A 16992-nucleotide genomic window follows, 5' to 3' on the forward strand; every position below is an offset into this window, starting at 1 on the left:
CGTTAATTATACCGGAAATTACTTCGGGAGAGCGGAGACGCCGCTCAAGCAGCAAGTGCACTAGACTCCAATTCCGAACCTACTGATACAAGTCGGTGTTCTCGACCACTCCTGGTAATTTAACACCGAGCCGGAGACGCGTGAAAAGCCCCCGGTGCCCGTGTCGTTTAAAGGCGAATTGAATGCTGTGAGATACCGAAAAGTGTCTGGAGAGTACATGTTTTTTAATTGGAGAGCGAGGAATCCGTCTGGCTTTCACATTACTTCACATTAATTACATTATCATTCGTGCGGTTATTCACGGGGATAGCTCTCGCACCGAGGACGTTTAAAAAAAATAATAAAAAAAACAGCAAATAGTATTAGGGCTCGAGTGGTAATTAAAGACCTATAAAGCAGGATAAGGGGGTTGAAAGCTTTGTCTCATAGAAATGACAGCATTGCTATGAAACTGTGCATTGATCTACTAGTTCTCACACACACATACCTTAATGCCAACATAGTCTACAGGAATGATGGGGTTCTCTAGAGTAGGGAGCCCTGACTCGTTCATCGCTTCTCCCACCATCACCTGGGTCGCCACGTTAATCAAATCCACGCCGATGGTTTTGGAGACGAACGGGAAGGAACGCGAGGCACGCAGGTTACACTCGATCACCTGGGGAGGTCACAAACTCTGATTACACACTCTTGAATCACAATTCAGCCTGAAACATTATATTTACTAACTTTCTTTAAACTGAATTTAAGTCACACTGCCTTCATATCCGCATGTGGACAAAAGTGTGTGGACACCTAAACATCAGATTTTTACAGTATTTTTGAACATCTCATTCCACATTCAGTCTGCATTTGCTGTTATAATAATCTCCATTTTTCCACGTAGATGTTCCACTAGATTTTGTGGAGTTGTGCTCATTTAGCAATAAGGTGTTAGTGAAGTCAGGTAATGAATGTAGGTGGGGTGAGGAGGCCTGGGGTGCATTCCGGTGCATCCTAACGGTGTTCTGAAGGGTTGAGGTCAGAGCCCGTTAGCAGGCCACTCAAGATCTTCCACACCAACCCATGTAAAGCACATCTTCATGAAGCTGGCTTTGTGCACAGGGGTATGTGTGTTATGCTGGTATTGGTTTGGGTCTCCTAGTTCAAGTGAAAGGGAAATTTGATGCTGCTGCATCCAGACACATTATATATAATTGTTGGCCTCCGACTGTTTGGTACCAGTTTGGTAAAGAATCACATAGAGCTGGAAAACTCAGATGTCCTAATACTTTTGTCCATATATTGCTTTATTATTACATTTGGACAGTGGACATTTTGGACATAAAATTAGATTATTGGAATTAGAATAATTAAAACATTACCACGTTTTTTTTTTGCAAACTTTTTTAGACCAAATCCATCGAAACATATCTATAGTAGAAATTAGACATGAGGAAAATCCAGCCTTTTTAAATAGAAAACAAAGAAATAATGCAGAACTATGAAAAATCCAAGACAATAAAAATTTACAAAATAATAATAATAATAAATTAAATGATTCAAGATTTCTATAATACGTTCTCAGACTTTTCATGGGAAGTAGAGCAGCAATCACTTACCATGACATCGTTGCCTTTCACCAGAAATTGAGTGTTAAATGGCCCTGAAATCTCGAACGCCTTTGCAATTTTCCGTGTGGCGATCTTCACCTGAAAATAACCGAAGGGGAAAAAAAAAATCAGCGAAAAACTTAAGAAGCCATAACTCAGGTTAAAATGTGTGCATATGCAGAGGAGACTGAGATCCGTCACTGTCGCAGGTTGTGCACGTCGGAACGGCAAAAAGACCAAGACGTTATTCGGTGCGAAAGAAACCATGACGGAATGAGTTCGATCTGGAGGAGGTGGAAGAGTGCGGCGTTGTCACTTGATCAATGAGAAGAGTCCGATCTTAATCTACAAATGTTCCATTGCAAATGAGTTTTAGATGTGAAAATGGATTCATGGCCTTTTTTACCTTTCTTATGATTTCATACTTTAAGACTTTCTTAAGAATATCTATAGATGTTAGGACATTTTCTAATAAACTTTCTTTCGGCTTCTCCCATTAGGGGTCGCCACAGCGGATCATCCGCATGTTTGATTTGGCACATGTTTTTACACTGGTGCCCTTCCTAACGCAACCCTCCCCATTTATCCGGGCTTGGGACCGCCACTTAGAGTGGCTGGGGTTGGTTCCATGACTGGAGATCGAATCCGGGCCACAGCGGTGAGAGCGCCGCATCCTAACCACTAGACCACCAGGGGACCTTTTAGGACATTTTCTAATACTGGCAAAAAAATTGGTATAAAGTATGACTTTGACCAAACAAATCTATAAATGTACAGATGTTCCACTTTATAAAAAAAAAACACCCTCGGCATCCCGACAGTTCGTTTCTACAAACGATGAGCTGTTTTTCTTGTAAAACTTGCTAAAATTGTTCTTCACCAGATGGAAATTTCTTTACGATCCACTTCATCCCAGAGCAGTTCAGTAGGATTCAGGTGCGGTGCCTGGGCAGGTCGTTCCATGATTGATATCACTCCAGAAGACTGTTTGCTCTCTTAATACTCTTACAGAGCTCGGACGTACGCTTTGGCTCATCGTCTTGTTTGTGAATTCGGTTCCAATGAGCCGCAGTGCAGATTGAATTGCATGGTGTTGAAGTATGGAATGGTTGCCATGTTGGTTCAGGATTCCGTTCACTTTCAGGAAATCTCAGACATTTGCTGCTCTAAAACAACCGCAAACCATTAAGCTTCCACCTCCATGTTTGACTTTGGGGTTGAGGCAGTCTGATCACATCTTCTCTCATGACCTCTGTCTTACACAAATTCTTCTGTTAGAGGCAAAATTGTAACAATTGGACTTTCTTCTAGTCATTCTAGTCAGCGTTTTTTGCCTTTCAAATAGTTTGTTGCATATAAACATATGGACAATGCATGTGTCTCAAACACCAATAAAAAACTAGGTGTTTCCCAACATTTGACAATCCATTCATTCATCCATCCATCCATCCATCCATCCATCTATGTGTGTATATATATATATATATATATATATATATATATATATATATATATATAGATAGATAGATAGATAGATAGATAGATAGATAGATAGATAGATAGATAGTATAGTATAGTACAGTAGGTAAGTATAGAAAAGAACTGTGACCTTCTCCAGAGCTCCTTGACTGATTGACTGCGTGGGAAGCATTAAAGTGGCATCTCCTGAGTGAACTCCGGCGTCCTCCACATGCTCCGTAATGGCGTGAGCTAGAACCTGCAACGATGTGGCGCATTTAAATTCAGCAAGAGAAGCAAACACTCTTCTGTTATTTATGGTAATGAACAAGTAATATCTGTTGGGTCAAACTTAAATATTGCAGACAGTTTCAGTGTAACCTATAAATATCCTAAGCTTTTTAGGTTCATATCCACATTATTAAAACCCATTTTCCCTCACACAAGCAAATTTTAAAGCTAAAAAAAATCTACAACCTGAAACGAGAGATTGCAAATGAAACATCTCATGCTTTCCCTTAAGCAGGATACAATAACTACAAGCAAAATATTTTTATTGTTCCAGTATTGAGATGTTTGTTAATGAACAATTAGCAGACTGTGATGAAAAAGCAGAATTCTAGACCACACTATTATATCGCACTTTAAACTGAGCGAAACTTCAAATTTTCGCCAGAGGAATCTACTGCTAGGACAAGATGAAGCCTGAAGATGGGAAATCTGACATTTCCAGTCATATACGATTCTTCTTCAAACTGTTACTACAAACCTGGAGGAACACAATTGTGTAGGACGTCTTTGGATGCAGAAGCATGAAGTTTTCCATTCACTTGAGACTAGGAGACCCAAACCTAACCAAGCTCCATTAAAATATGCTTTACATGGGTTGGAGTGGAAGATCTCCACTATAGAGCTCTGACCTCAACCCTACTGAACACCTTCAGGATGAGTGTGAACGCTGACTGCACCACAGGCCTCCTCACCTACATCAGTACCTGACTTTACTAACACCCTTGTGGTTGAATGAGCACAAATCTCCACAAAATCTAGTGGAACATCTTTCTAGAAGAGGGGGGATTACCTACAACCAAATGAAGTTGTCCACAATTGGAGACCAATTGCTAAGGATGTTCTTCATTAAAGATCCATGTAGTTACTGTGGAGGGTTAAAGTCATGAATAAATATCTGGATGCCACTCAGATGAGCATAGGTTTCATTTTAAAACATAGGCATTTAGAAAACCGAGTAACAGTTTTAAAAATGGCTCTGCTGCAGGATTCGCATCTTCACCAGCTGCTCTGTAGCATTCAGCATTTTTTTCAGTATGACTGGCGCACTTTCCATTTTAAGGTTTCCCTATTGACCATCTATGGCAGTGGTCCCCAACCTTTTTTGCGCCACGGAACAGTTTAATGTCGGACTATATTTCCATGGATCGGCCTTTAAGGTGTGACGGATAAATACAGCAAAATAAAATGATACGACCGGCGTAAAAACTGTATTTTCTAAATATTATAATAAATGTGAATCCACTGTGTTGATTTTTGTTCATTTTGCTTGCTTGGGGGTTTGAATTTAGCGGTAATGTATTATGTGTTAGCGGCCGGAGCAGCCCCTTTAAGAAGGTAGCGGATGGAGGTAAGACGTGACCAAGCAACTTGACATGCATCAAAAGTGATTCATAGACAGATGTGGGGGAGAGAATTCTGTAATTTTCCGAAATAAAACAGATAATAAATAAAACGAAAATAATGTAAGTTATGTATTCTTTCTGTGCGGCCTGGTACCAATTGACCCACGGACCGGTGCTGGTCCGGTCCGTGGGTCAATGAATTCCCAGAAGAGTGGGGGTTATTATAAACGTAAAGGTTGTAGTGTAGAATGCGATGCTCAAAAAAACATTTAATAATCGTATATTGTATTTATTTAAAGTATATTTATATTTCAGCTTTTATTTCAGCAATCCTGTTAAAATGCTTTTGTTTAAATTGTCCCCTAGATCAGTGGTCCCCAACCCCCAAGCGAAAGCGTAGAACAGAGAGTGTGTTCAGAATGTGGTGTGTTTTCATCAAGGTTTCATGGGAGGATAACGTCCCTGTTCCAGAAGGTAAGCCGAAACAGATGAAAACCTCCATCTGCTGCATAATGAAGTCGCACTAGTGTGGCTATGCATTTCGCTCGCACACTTGCTCCCACACACACAAACACACACACACACACACATATATCCACACACACACACACACACACACACACACACACACACACACACACACACACACACACACACACACACACACACACACACACACACACACACACACACAGATTCAATCAGAGTGCTTCACACTTCACTTTTGACCGAGTTTTGTTTACCACAGTGGGATTTGTTTGACCTTTACCCATTAAACATGAGCTTTCGGACATGTTTCAGACACGTGTGTAATAACCAGAGAGCTAATCGGCTGAATCAGAACGTTGCTGATTATCAGAGGTTTACGCGCCCCGGTCGGACACCTCATCATTACCATAGTAACCGCTATTCACCGAATCTCTGTATACAGTAAATGCCAGGAAAACAGGGCACATGGTTAAGCTCTGATTTGTGAATAGAGGGCGGAGCCAGAGGAAAATAGGGGTAAGGATCACACACTTGCTTAATTGTATTAACAAGTGTGCTCTTTGTCAGGAAGTGATGGAGAGGATTAGAAAGAGGGAGGGTTGAGAGCTTATAGAATCCTCTTCCATGAGCCAACATGTGTTGTGCTGTAATCACGTTTTTTATACCAAGGTATTCGTTTGTGTCAGTCAGGAAGCAAGAGACGTAAATCAGAGGCTGGCAAAGAAGAATGGTTCAAGGTGGAGGTGGAACTGCATCAAGGATCGGCTCTGAGCCCTTTCCTGTTTGGAGTGGTGATGCAAAGTAACGGATAGTGTGTTAGATAATTTGAGAAAAAATTGCAGGCAGGGTGGAGTGGGTGGAGAAGAGTGATAGCAGGAGTGATTTGTGATAGAAGAGTATCTGTGAGAGTGAAAGGGAAAGTTTATAGGACTGTGGTGAGACCTGAGATGTTGTATGGTTTAGTGACAGTGGCATTGAGTAAAGGACAGGAGGCGGAGCTGGAGGTAGCATAGCTGAAGATGTTGAGATTTTTACTGGGAGTTACGACGATGGACAGGATTAGAAATAAATGTATTAGGGGACAGCGCATGTAGGATGTTTTGGAGACAAGGTGAGGGAGGTGAGATTGAGATGGTTTGGACATGTGCAGAGGAGGGACATAGGGTATATCGGTAGGAGAATGCTGAGGATGGAGCCACCAGGAAGGAGGAAAAGTGGAGGACCAAGGAGGAGGTTTATGGTTGTGGTGAGGGAAGACATGCAGGTAGTTGTTTGAAAGAAGCAGATAGAGAGGACAGGGGGAATGGAGACAGATGATCCCCTGTGGCGCCCCCTCAGATTTCATTGATCATGTTTCAGAGACATTCCACAACATCAAATGCAACTTAAAAAGGATACAACAAAGTGGCAGTGTAATATAGCTGTAATGTTGAATTTCGTAAATATCAAATTGTCCCCTCTCTCTCTTTCTTTTTCACTCTAAAGAACATGTTCTTATCTATGTGACGATTTTGGGAAACTTTATTTTACCTTGCCTGATTTGGCCACTGCGTCCACTTCCACTTCTCTGGCTCCACGAATGAACTTCGTAATGACCACAGGATGCTCCTTTATTAGACACAAACACACACTGTTAGACGAATGCACATCTGACCTCATGCATGATCAGGAACAAGCAATAAGCATCATTATAAAGGCAACAAATCAGTGAATAAATAAAGGGAAAAGAAAACTTCTCAGCTATGTTAAAAAAAAATGTCTGGAATATAAACACGGAGCAGAATGAATGATGCGTCTGTCATTAGCATGCGGTGTGGCCCGAAACAGGAAGTTTGTAATAACTAGCAGATGGTGAAATAGAGTGAAGGAATCAGTAAGTATGTGTGTGTGTATGTGTTCAATGAAATAAGGGTCAGATTCAGTGAGTCTTCCGACATTCATTAAAACATTATTCATAATAATAAGTATCTCTGCATGAGTTTAGATAAACAAGTGAACAAATGTAAAATATCGACACTTTAAGAGAAAAATGGCAGCTAATGGCAGTTAGTTGTTTATTTCTTTTCTGTTCTGTTCTTTTTTTTTTCTTTTTTTTAACAAGGGACATTGTCTCAAAGCAGCTTTACAGAAATTAAAAGGTTATACAAGTTAGAATGTTTTAGTTTACTACCTACAAGTCTGTTCCTTATGATTGTAAGTTTGTCCCTAATGAGTGAGCCAGTGGTGATTGTGGCAAGGAAAAACTCCCCTGATACTCAATGAGAAAGAAACCTTGAGAAGAACCAGACTCAAAAAAGAACCCATCCTCATCCTCAACACCAAATGTCCATTCATTACAGTTCCATCATTGTTGAGGTTTGCTGTTTAGTAATAGGAGCTTAAATGCGGAACTGTTCATGCAAACTGTGGTCCTGAACCATAGCAGACTGTTGATATTAATTCCAGTCCAAATCCATGCTCATAGTTCTTGAGTTGCTCAGTATCTTCATAGATCTTTTGGTTGTTGATGGTTCTTTCTTTATTCGTTGATTTATTTTACATATATGACATTCGATTAAACCCTGGTGTGTATTTTTTCCTTCTTTTAAAGGGTTCTTTAGACAAATGAAAACACAGCAATCACAATGGGACATAAAACCGTGACACTAAAACCGCAAGTGTTTTTGAGTGATGTCCTTTTACTCCTTTTTAAAAGGGAACTTTAGTGGACTCTAAATCAAACAGGAAATGAATCAAACCTACCATGTGTGGAAGATGGTAGCTCAGTGTTTAAAGCATTAAAATAAGAAGATCATGAGATTAAATCACAGCACCACCAAGCTGCCACTGCAGTTAATCCTCAGTTCAAATCAAAATAATTTTTATGTCAAATACACATTCATACAGAGCATGACATGGAGTGAAATGCTTGTTATGACATGTCAAACATATATACCCAGTATATACAATGAAAATATATATCTTCTTCATCTTGTTCTTTCTGCTACTTCCATTAGGGGTCGCCACAGCGGATCATCTGTCTCCATACCCCCCCTGTCCTCTACATCTGCCTCTTTCAAACCAGCTACCTGCATGTCTTCCCTCACCACATCCATAAACCTCCTCCTTGGTCTTCCTCGTTTCCTCCTTCCTGGTGGCTCCATCCTCAGCATTCTCCCACCGATATACCTCAATCTCAACCGGGTCTCTCTCACTTTGTCCCCAAGATGTCCTACATGTGCAGTTCATCTAAAAAACTCGTTTCTAATCCTGTCCATCGTTGTCACTCCCAACGAAAATCTTAACATCCTTAGCTCTGCTACCTCCAGCTCCACCTCCTGTCTTTTACTCAATGCCACTGTCTCTAAACCATACAACATCACAGGTCTCACCACAGTCCTATAAACTTTCCCTTTCACACTTACATATACTCTTCTATCACAACTATAAATATAAATACAGGAGTAAACAGAAAGGGATGTGTATGTATGTGACATAGACATTGACAGTAGTCCAGATTTAAAGTGTTGCAGTGTGATTGTCACTAAAATGTTCATGTTCTGTATTAAAGGCACACTGAAGGTGTACCAGTCCAGTTGTCGCTGGATAAAGGTTTAGGCCAAATGTCGTTAATGTATAGGATGCAGTTTTTTGATAAATGTAAGCTGATGAAATGAGGTTTGAGGTTTGTGGTAATAGCGGTGTTTAGCTGCTGGTGGTCAGCACAATGAGAAATAGGAGGAGGTTTTTTTGTCTCTTTAATTCAGTTCAATTCATTTGAAATTGAATAGTGCTTTAATTGTCCCAAGGCAGCTTTACGGGGGTAAAGCCATTATAAAAATATTCAGAAGTTTGTTCCTTTTAGGGTCTTTTTTAACCTTTCAACCAGTAACCGCCAATCGTTGTGAGCGAATGCATTCTTCTGGGAAAACAATTTACACATCTCCATAATAATGGCAGCAAAAAAAAAAATATATAAGATATTAAAACGCTACAAAAAAATAAATAAATAAACGTGAATTAACTTGGCTGGATTTAAAAAAAAAAAAAAAACAATCAGGAAAAACTGCACATTTTTCTCACAGCCCCACTTTTGTAAAGTATGAGCCACTAAAAATAAGTTCAATGCCGAAAAGAAACACCCACTCAGGCCTATAATGTATATTTATGACACTTGGCAGGTGACCTTATCTAGACCAACTTATAATTATCTCTTAAAACTGATGGTTAAGGGCATTGAGATAGCACCTTGGTGAACTCGCAACCTTCTGCACAAAATTCCAACACCTTAACCACTGAGCTACCACTTCTGTAAGCATGTAGGAAACCTGGTTGAACAAGTTTCAGCTAATTAAGAAATTCACATTTCTGGTTCAAAAACGATCGATTCGACTCCATCCACTGCATTTTGTAGAATCATCCGAGACTGCATAATTATAGCAGATACTATCCTTCTAAACCCTTTTACAGGGTTTGTTGGTAAATCAGGTCATTGTGAGTGTAATCTTTTTTTGTTGTTTTCTTTTCCACTTTCTATCACACATTCAACCCTGGAGATCAGTTTAATTGACAGAATTAAAAAACTGCATTTCAAACATATTATAGAAGAAGCCCACACACAGGCTTACCAAGCTAATAAAATGGTCATATCTCTTTTTTTGTGCTCCAACAAACACATCCATAAGACCTCTCCACCAGGTTATTTGTTCCTGGATCACCCTTGGGCCTCGAGTTTAACACCTCTACTTCAAACGTTACTCTGTTGCTTATTTCCTGCTCAATCTGTTGCTCATTTCCTCCTCATCATCATCATCAAATCTGTTTCTCTAACTTGCTATCAGAACCCCAGCATGGCTCTTAGTTTAGCACTAATTGAGAAAATACACGTGTTTTATTCGGGCTGAATCGCGCCCTGACGTGTTTATGCTGTTCTGATGTAGTTGACGTCGACATCTGACTGCACTGAGAACGTGATTCAACCCTGACGTGACTCAACAGCTGGATTTGCCTGATGAATTAAACGCTTCGAGGAATACGCCATCCTCGGCTGCTCTTCGTTGCACTTCCTTTTGACTAATAAATAAATAAATAAAAACATTTTCTGTTTGATTTTGTTTAGGACCAACAGATTTGTTTTTGGGTAAACTGCATGAATTTACTGGCAGTTTGTACAAAAAATCGTTTCCTGCATTTCTTTTTTTTTTTTCCGTAGAAATAGAGCCTGGAGACTTCGGTAGATGTTGTTTGTAAGGTTGCTAGGGAAGCAGCATTATTATGTGTGATGACAAAATAGTGAAAATGAAAAGTAGTCCTTATGTAAAGACAAATGTGCTGTTTAGCTGGAAAGATGTTAACATATTATTTATATTTGTTGTTTGTAAGTTTTGCTTCAAATGATCGCTAAAATGAAAAAAAAAACTGGAAAAACAAACATTTAATTACGATGAATTACTGCAATTTGAGCCCGCTATAAGAGTTGAAAGACATGCCTGCTAAATAATCTGAAATAAAAATATATAAACATATATATTTGTGTGTCATCTTAACCACAACTGTCTCCTCACACATATACATGGATGGCATTGGGCAGATACCCTTTTTCAGAGTGACCTACAACTAAGCAGTTAAGAGGTTAACGGCCTCGCTTAAGAGCCCAGCAGTGAAAGCTTGGTGCTCTAAGTGGTTGTTATGGTTATACCTAAAAGTGGTTACTAAACTATTGCTAAGTGGTTGCCATAAAGTTGTTTTGAGATTAGTGTGGTGTTCCCAGTGGTTTCTAACATGTTACTAGGCAGGTGCTGTGGTATTCATGGAGCTGGAACAGTTTTGGGTCTCCTAGCCCAAGTGAAGGAAATATTTCAGGCTACTACATCCAAAGACATCTAATACAATTGGGTGCCTCCACCTTTGTGCTAACAGTTTGTGTAAGGACCACGTATAGCTTAAAGCATCAGGTGTCCCAAAACAGTGGTCCCCAACCCCCGGGCAATTGGTACCGGGCCACACAGAAAGAATACACAACCTACATTATTTCTGTTTTATTAATTGTCTGATTCTGAACGTTTTTATTTAGGAAAATGGCCAGATTCTCTCCACCATATCTGTCTATGACTCACTCTTGATGCATGTCAAGATGAACTCGGTCACATGTCTTCCCCCTATGTTGTATCATCTTATTTTGTTGTATTTATCCATCACACCTAAAGGCCGGTCTGTGAAAATACTGTTTGAGATTAAACCGGTCCGTGGTGCAAAAAAGGTTGCGGACAGCTGTCCTAAAACATTGTATTCTACGCTATTGTGTTGAAGTGGAAGATATCCTGCTGTATAGCTATGAGCACAGTACAAATCTCTACAAAATCTACTGGAACCTCCTCCCAGAAGAGTGGAGGTTATTATAAGAGGGAATGGGGACTAAATGTGGAATGGGATGCTCAAAGAGTACATACGAACCTTACGGTCAAGTGTCCACAATGCCAAAATGTTAACTAAATTTAAAAATCATGTTTTGGAAGGATAAGTCCTTCATTAATAACACATAATGCTTATTGATAGCTTTATAGATGGTTAGCTTTAGATGGTCAAACATATGTGGGCACCTTTCCCCCCTTATAATGCTGGGTTAATCACCTCCACTCATCTGGGAAGGCTTTCCTCTAGATTTGTCAAGATTTGTAATCAATCAGCCAAAAGAGTATTTGTGAAATCAGGTCCTGATGTAAATGAGATGAGGAAGTCTGGGATGCAGTCGCTGTTATATTTCATTCCAAATGTGTTCTGTTGGGTTGAGGTCAGGGCGCTGTTCAGAATTCGTAAGTTCTTTCACTTAACACAACATGTATTAAAGGATCCCGGGGGTGCACATTCCTGAACAGGTTTGAGTCTCAAAACATTCAAAGGGATTCTATACAGTTGTGGGCTTCCAAATTTGTTGCAATAGTTTGGAGCAGACTGAAGTGACATATGGCTGTGATGGTTAGGGAGTGCATATACTCTTTTGGTCATACAGAATATGTCGAAAGTGTTACTGTGGACATTAATGATATCACATTATGTCAACCTAAAGATCCATGAAGTGATTGAGCAAGGATGGATTTGGACTGGAATTAATATCAACAGTCTGCTACAATGGTTCAGCACCACAGGTTGCATGGACAGTGGCATTTAAGCAGATTTCACTGTACTGCACACAGGATGAGGGTGGGTTTTCTTTTTGACTCCGGTTCCTCTCAAGACTCCTTCCTTATACTCAAGAAAACTCAGGGACCTTTTTCTTGCCACAGTCACCACTGGCTCACTCATTAGGGATAAACGTATATATTAAAAGAAACGTCTCTAGGTTACGTATGTAACCTTAGTTCCCTGAGAAAACGAGACGCTGCATCAAAATGCTGAGTGGCACTGCGGTCTAGGTTATAGAACCGCACAAAGGTCAGCGGGGTGGACGCAGCCTCGGCCATGCCTGAGCCATGGCATCCAGTCCCAGTGGGGCTGTGGGAGTAAGGGAGAACCAGAGGGGACAGTTGGATGTCTTTTGAAACGTGAACAAATCCACCTGGGCTCTCCCGAATTTCTCCCAAACTTGTTCCACCACATCGGGAGCTGCCATTCCCTGGGTCTCAACTCCTGCCTCGACAGGGTGTCTGCTGCCTTGTTCAACCAGCCGGGGATGTAAACTGCTCTCAAAGAGAGGAGTTTCCCCTGGGCCCAAAGGAGGATCTGGTGCACCAGCCTGCACAGGGGGCACGAACGCAGACATTCTTGATGGTTGATGTAGGAGACCACCGCAGTATTGTCCGTACAGACCAACACGTGGTGACCTCTGAGGTCTGAGAGGAAATGCTTAAGTGCTGGATACACGGCCAGCATCTCTAGACAGTTGATGTGCCAGCATAGACGGGGCCCTTCCCACAGACCTCAGACGGAGTGACCACTCATGATCGCTCCCCACCCCGTGAGGTACGCATCCGTTGTTAGCGTTAAGCGATGACCAGGGACTCCCAGCAGGGTTCCTAGAGATAGGAACCAGGGATCTTTCCAAACATCTAAGGCACGTAGGCATCGCTGCATTAAAAGCCACATGTAAGCGGCGTTTGATGTACAGCTGGAACGCCTCCTCCTGTTTCTTATTCTCTTTTGACCACCAAGCTTACGGAGTCGCCGAAGAGGCCAGAAGGGGTTAGCGGGGCATCCAGCAGTACCATGTCTCTATCAGACATCTCTGACAGAGTGAACCACAGATGCCTTTCTGTGGACACCAGGGCAGCCATAGACTGGCAAATGGCCCTAGCGGTCTCTTTAGTTGTCTTTGAGAGCCAGATTTGCCGTACGGCGTAGCTCATCAAAATGGCTGCCTGGGGCACCTCCTACATCCAACTCATGCAGAAGGTCAGCCTGATATGCCTGCAACACCGCCATGGTGTGCAGAAACGCTGCGACTTGACCAGCCGAAGCATGGGCTTTATCTACGAGCACCAATGTATTGCGTAGGGGCTTTGTGGGTAATGTCAAGCTCTTAACGGAGGAGGTGATTCTGGGGGAGAGATAGGTGGCGAGTGTCTCTTTGACCAGCGGCATTGCCTCATAACCATGTTCTTTTTGCCCCATTATGTGGGAATACACAGACGAACTTAACCCATGACCTAGACACCTCAGTGTGCAGTTTGGGAAAAAAAGGGAAGACCTGACGCAGAGGTTGCGACATGGGTGTCAGGAAGCATTCATCTAATTTACGAGATGAAAGCAATTTCTGTTAATGAGCCAGACAAGTTTTATCAAGCTTGGCAACGGCACGCATTACAACCTCCGTAAGCGCCTTGGCTTCCGGTCCCCCCCACCTCGGACGAAGAGAGGTGGAGCTGCATGTGCTCGTCGCCGAAAGGCGTGCTTCCGAAGCCTGCGATCGAGCGCTAGACTCAGCAGGTGAGGTTGGAGAAACCCTCTGCAAGGCCCAGCTGCGAACCCCAGGAGCAGACACGGCACTCTGCCTCGGCTGTCTTTATTGACAAACAGTTTGACAGACAACACAAACACACAGAGCACTTTCTGAACCAGAGAAGCTGCCACTGCCCTCACTCATATGCGTTTTATACTCCTGGTCGTGACGTCACCCACCGGTGACAGCCAGCATAAAACTTTTGACTGATTTCACACCTTATTTCAGAGCGTGAACACTCAGGCACGTTCCCAAAGCGTTTCGACGCAGCTCGAGTTCCTGAAAGGTAACAAATGTACAGTCACTTACTTTAACTTATACATTAGAAACCTCTCTGTTCTTAGGATGAAGCAGTGCTTTACAAATTCAAATGAATTAAATGTATTCTTCCTGGAGGGATGTTGGAACTGATACTTGATAAAGAATTGTGAGAAAAAGACAGGAGAGAGAAAAAATATGTTAATAAAGGAAAGACAGAATGACAGAAAGGGAAAAAGAGAATTAGATTAGACAATGACAGACAATACAACAAACCGAGAGACAGACAGATGCGAGAAAGTTCGAGAAACAGAAAAGGGTCAAACGCATGATAAATGCCTCCAAGCCAGAATTGAGATAAACTCAACTTAATTGAATGCGAGTTCTGTGTGTATGTGTGTATATGTTTGAGTGTGTGTGTGTTTACCCAGGCAGCCTGATCATAATTGCTATTTTCAACATATTTCATCAATTTAAATTATTTGCAGTATCTATGACGTAAAAAATCTCCACTTTTTTTCTTTTTCTGTGTTGACCTTAGTTAACATTCAATAAATATTTAATTTAAATAATATTAATTTTAATACATTTAAATAAATATATAACAGTACTGATAACATGATTTTTATAAGTAAAAAAAGTAAGAAATTCTATTTGTTTTAAGTGCTTTTTTTATTCTGAATAATGGAGAGAAGGAGGCAGGAGACCTCCAATATAAGTTTTGGCTGACAAAAAGCTTCACACCTGTCATTCCTGATCTATTATTAGTTTACTTCCTTACTGTGTACGCCTGTTCAGTGTTAAGTTTTGTTTCATTGCAAAGTCAAAGTTAACGCATTTTTGTATCATTAAGATCCGAGATGTGTTTTCATGCTTCCTGGTCTTTCTGGTTTTTGACTCTCATGTGGGACTTGCCCTAATCCACATTACCCTCAGCATATGCACTTACTTCCTACTGAAGCCGACATTATACTGGATGCATTTCATTATAATTATATCACTATTAAATTTGGTTTATGATTTTTCATGGCATCTGTAGATTAAAGCGCATTGCCTTAAGACTTGCTTTTGGCTGACGGACGTGAAACAGGACTCACCTGAGACACCTGGGTCGCCTCCTCCAAGAATCGCTTCATCTCCTCCTCGCCGTAGGCCACGTTCATCGCAGAACCGCTGATGCCGAGAAGGAAAAAAACAAATAAATGGAAGAAAAACACCTTCAATAACTTCTTTAAAGCAGGCGCATCTGTTGGATTTAAATTAGCCCTTGGGGATATTCTGTGACACAACAGAATGTAGGAAGGAAATGCTAATAAGGATGGCGAACAATGGAAAATAAACCAAACAGTAAGGAAAGTGGAAATTTAGAGCTGAAAAAAATAAAAATAAAATTAAAATAAATAAAAAACATTTGTCGATTTTTCAACCAGTTACAAATTTCAGCCAAGGTTTTTGGTAACGTGAGAAATGAGAATCATCAGCCAAAGCGTTCCAGCTCTTTCTGCCTGAAATAGGATTAAACAAATTTCTCTTTTCGAATCCAATAAAAAAAAATACAAAAAAAAACCAGAATAAAAAAGACTTTTAGGCTTCATTCATCAGCCAACATTTTCATGTGATACTTGGACAATAAGAAATAGAAATAGGACGAGTAAGAGTCCACGAATCCAGGAGTCAAAAGTCCATGAGAACAGAGTTTGTTTTTTAACTAAGACAGTACAGGGTATCACCTTTAGTATGTGTTTTTGTGTATAATTATTATTCATACATATTATAATCATAGATTTAAACTAATCAAATGAAAGAATGTATACTATTAAAATATGACCTTTGTGTAGATAATTATAAAATCAATAATTGTAAAGAATGTTGAGCAAATGCAAGATTTTGAGTCTGGTTCCTCTCAAGGTTTCCTTCTCATAACATCTAAGGAAGTTTTTCCTTGCCACAGTCGCCATGGCTGCTCATCAGTGAATAAATACACACTATTCACCTTAACTTCATTTCTGTAAAGCTGCTTTGAGACATTGTCCGTTGTGAAAAGCGCTATACAAATAAACTTGACTTGATCTATACTACAGCAGACAAATCCAAAACAGAACAGAAGTTCAGGTGACCCATGCAAACGAGAATTAAATATAATATATATTATAATATAAAATATAAAAAGCACATTTGAACAATAAAGGTTTACCAATATGCTATACAGAGCATCTGAAAAAGATACAGACAAACAAATAGAAGATAAAATACACTAGATACTTTATAATGGCTTAAGCCCTAGTATCGGCAAATTGCCACTCTTGGGCCCTTGAGCAAGGCCCTTAACCCTCTGTGCCCTCTGTGCTATATCATGGCTGACCTCCCTTTTTTACATTAAAAGAATATGTCAAGAAATAATTTCACATTGCTCTAAAGTATATGTGACTAATAAAAAGCTCTTTTTTACCAGAGCCTTTTGTTTGAAATCACGAGTGGCTCGTCGGTAACTTTAAGTTTGTCAGATAACTGTTGCTATGACAACGCTGGTTTCCTCGTAATGTCATGTCTGAGCAAAATCCTCTGCAACAATGCGCAAACATTGCTGTTAAAGGGCCAAATAAAGGGCATATTTTCATGGAATATTACTAAATTATTCACAACAACC

General features: G+C 40.5%; 1 protein-coding gene across 1 annotated transcript in view; it reads right to left on the reverse strand.

The window, feature by feature from the left end:
• cps1 (carbamoyl-phosphate synthase 1, mitochondrial) overlaps nt 1–16992 on the reverse strand; it is an 85646-nt gene that overhangs the window by 20023 nt on the left and 48631 nt on the right. Inside the window, exons 28-32 of the mRNA XM_046845414.1 lie at nt 15443–15518; nt 6704–6781; nt 3202–3309; nt 1602–1691; nt 488–658 (exon numbers count right to left, since the gene is read on the reverse strand). Coding sequence (XP_046701370.1) covers nt 488–658; nt 1602–1691; nt 3202–3309; nt 6704–6781; nt 15443–15518 — 523 coding nt within the window. The remainder of the gene's footprint in view (nt 1–487; nt 659–1601; nt 1692–3201; nt 3310–6703; nt 6782–15442; nt 15519–16992) is intronic.

Source organism: Silurus meridionalis, chromosome 3 (assembly GCF_014805685.1).
Source record: "Silurus meridionalis isolate SWU-2019-XX chromosome 3, ASM1480568v1, whole genome shotgun sequence".
In the NCBI taxonomy this organism is placed as follows: domain Eukaryota; kingdom Metazoa; phylum Chordata; class Actinopteri; order Siluriformes; family Siluridae; genus Silurus; species Silurus meridionalis.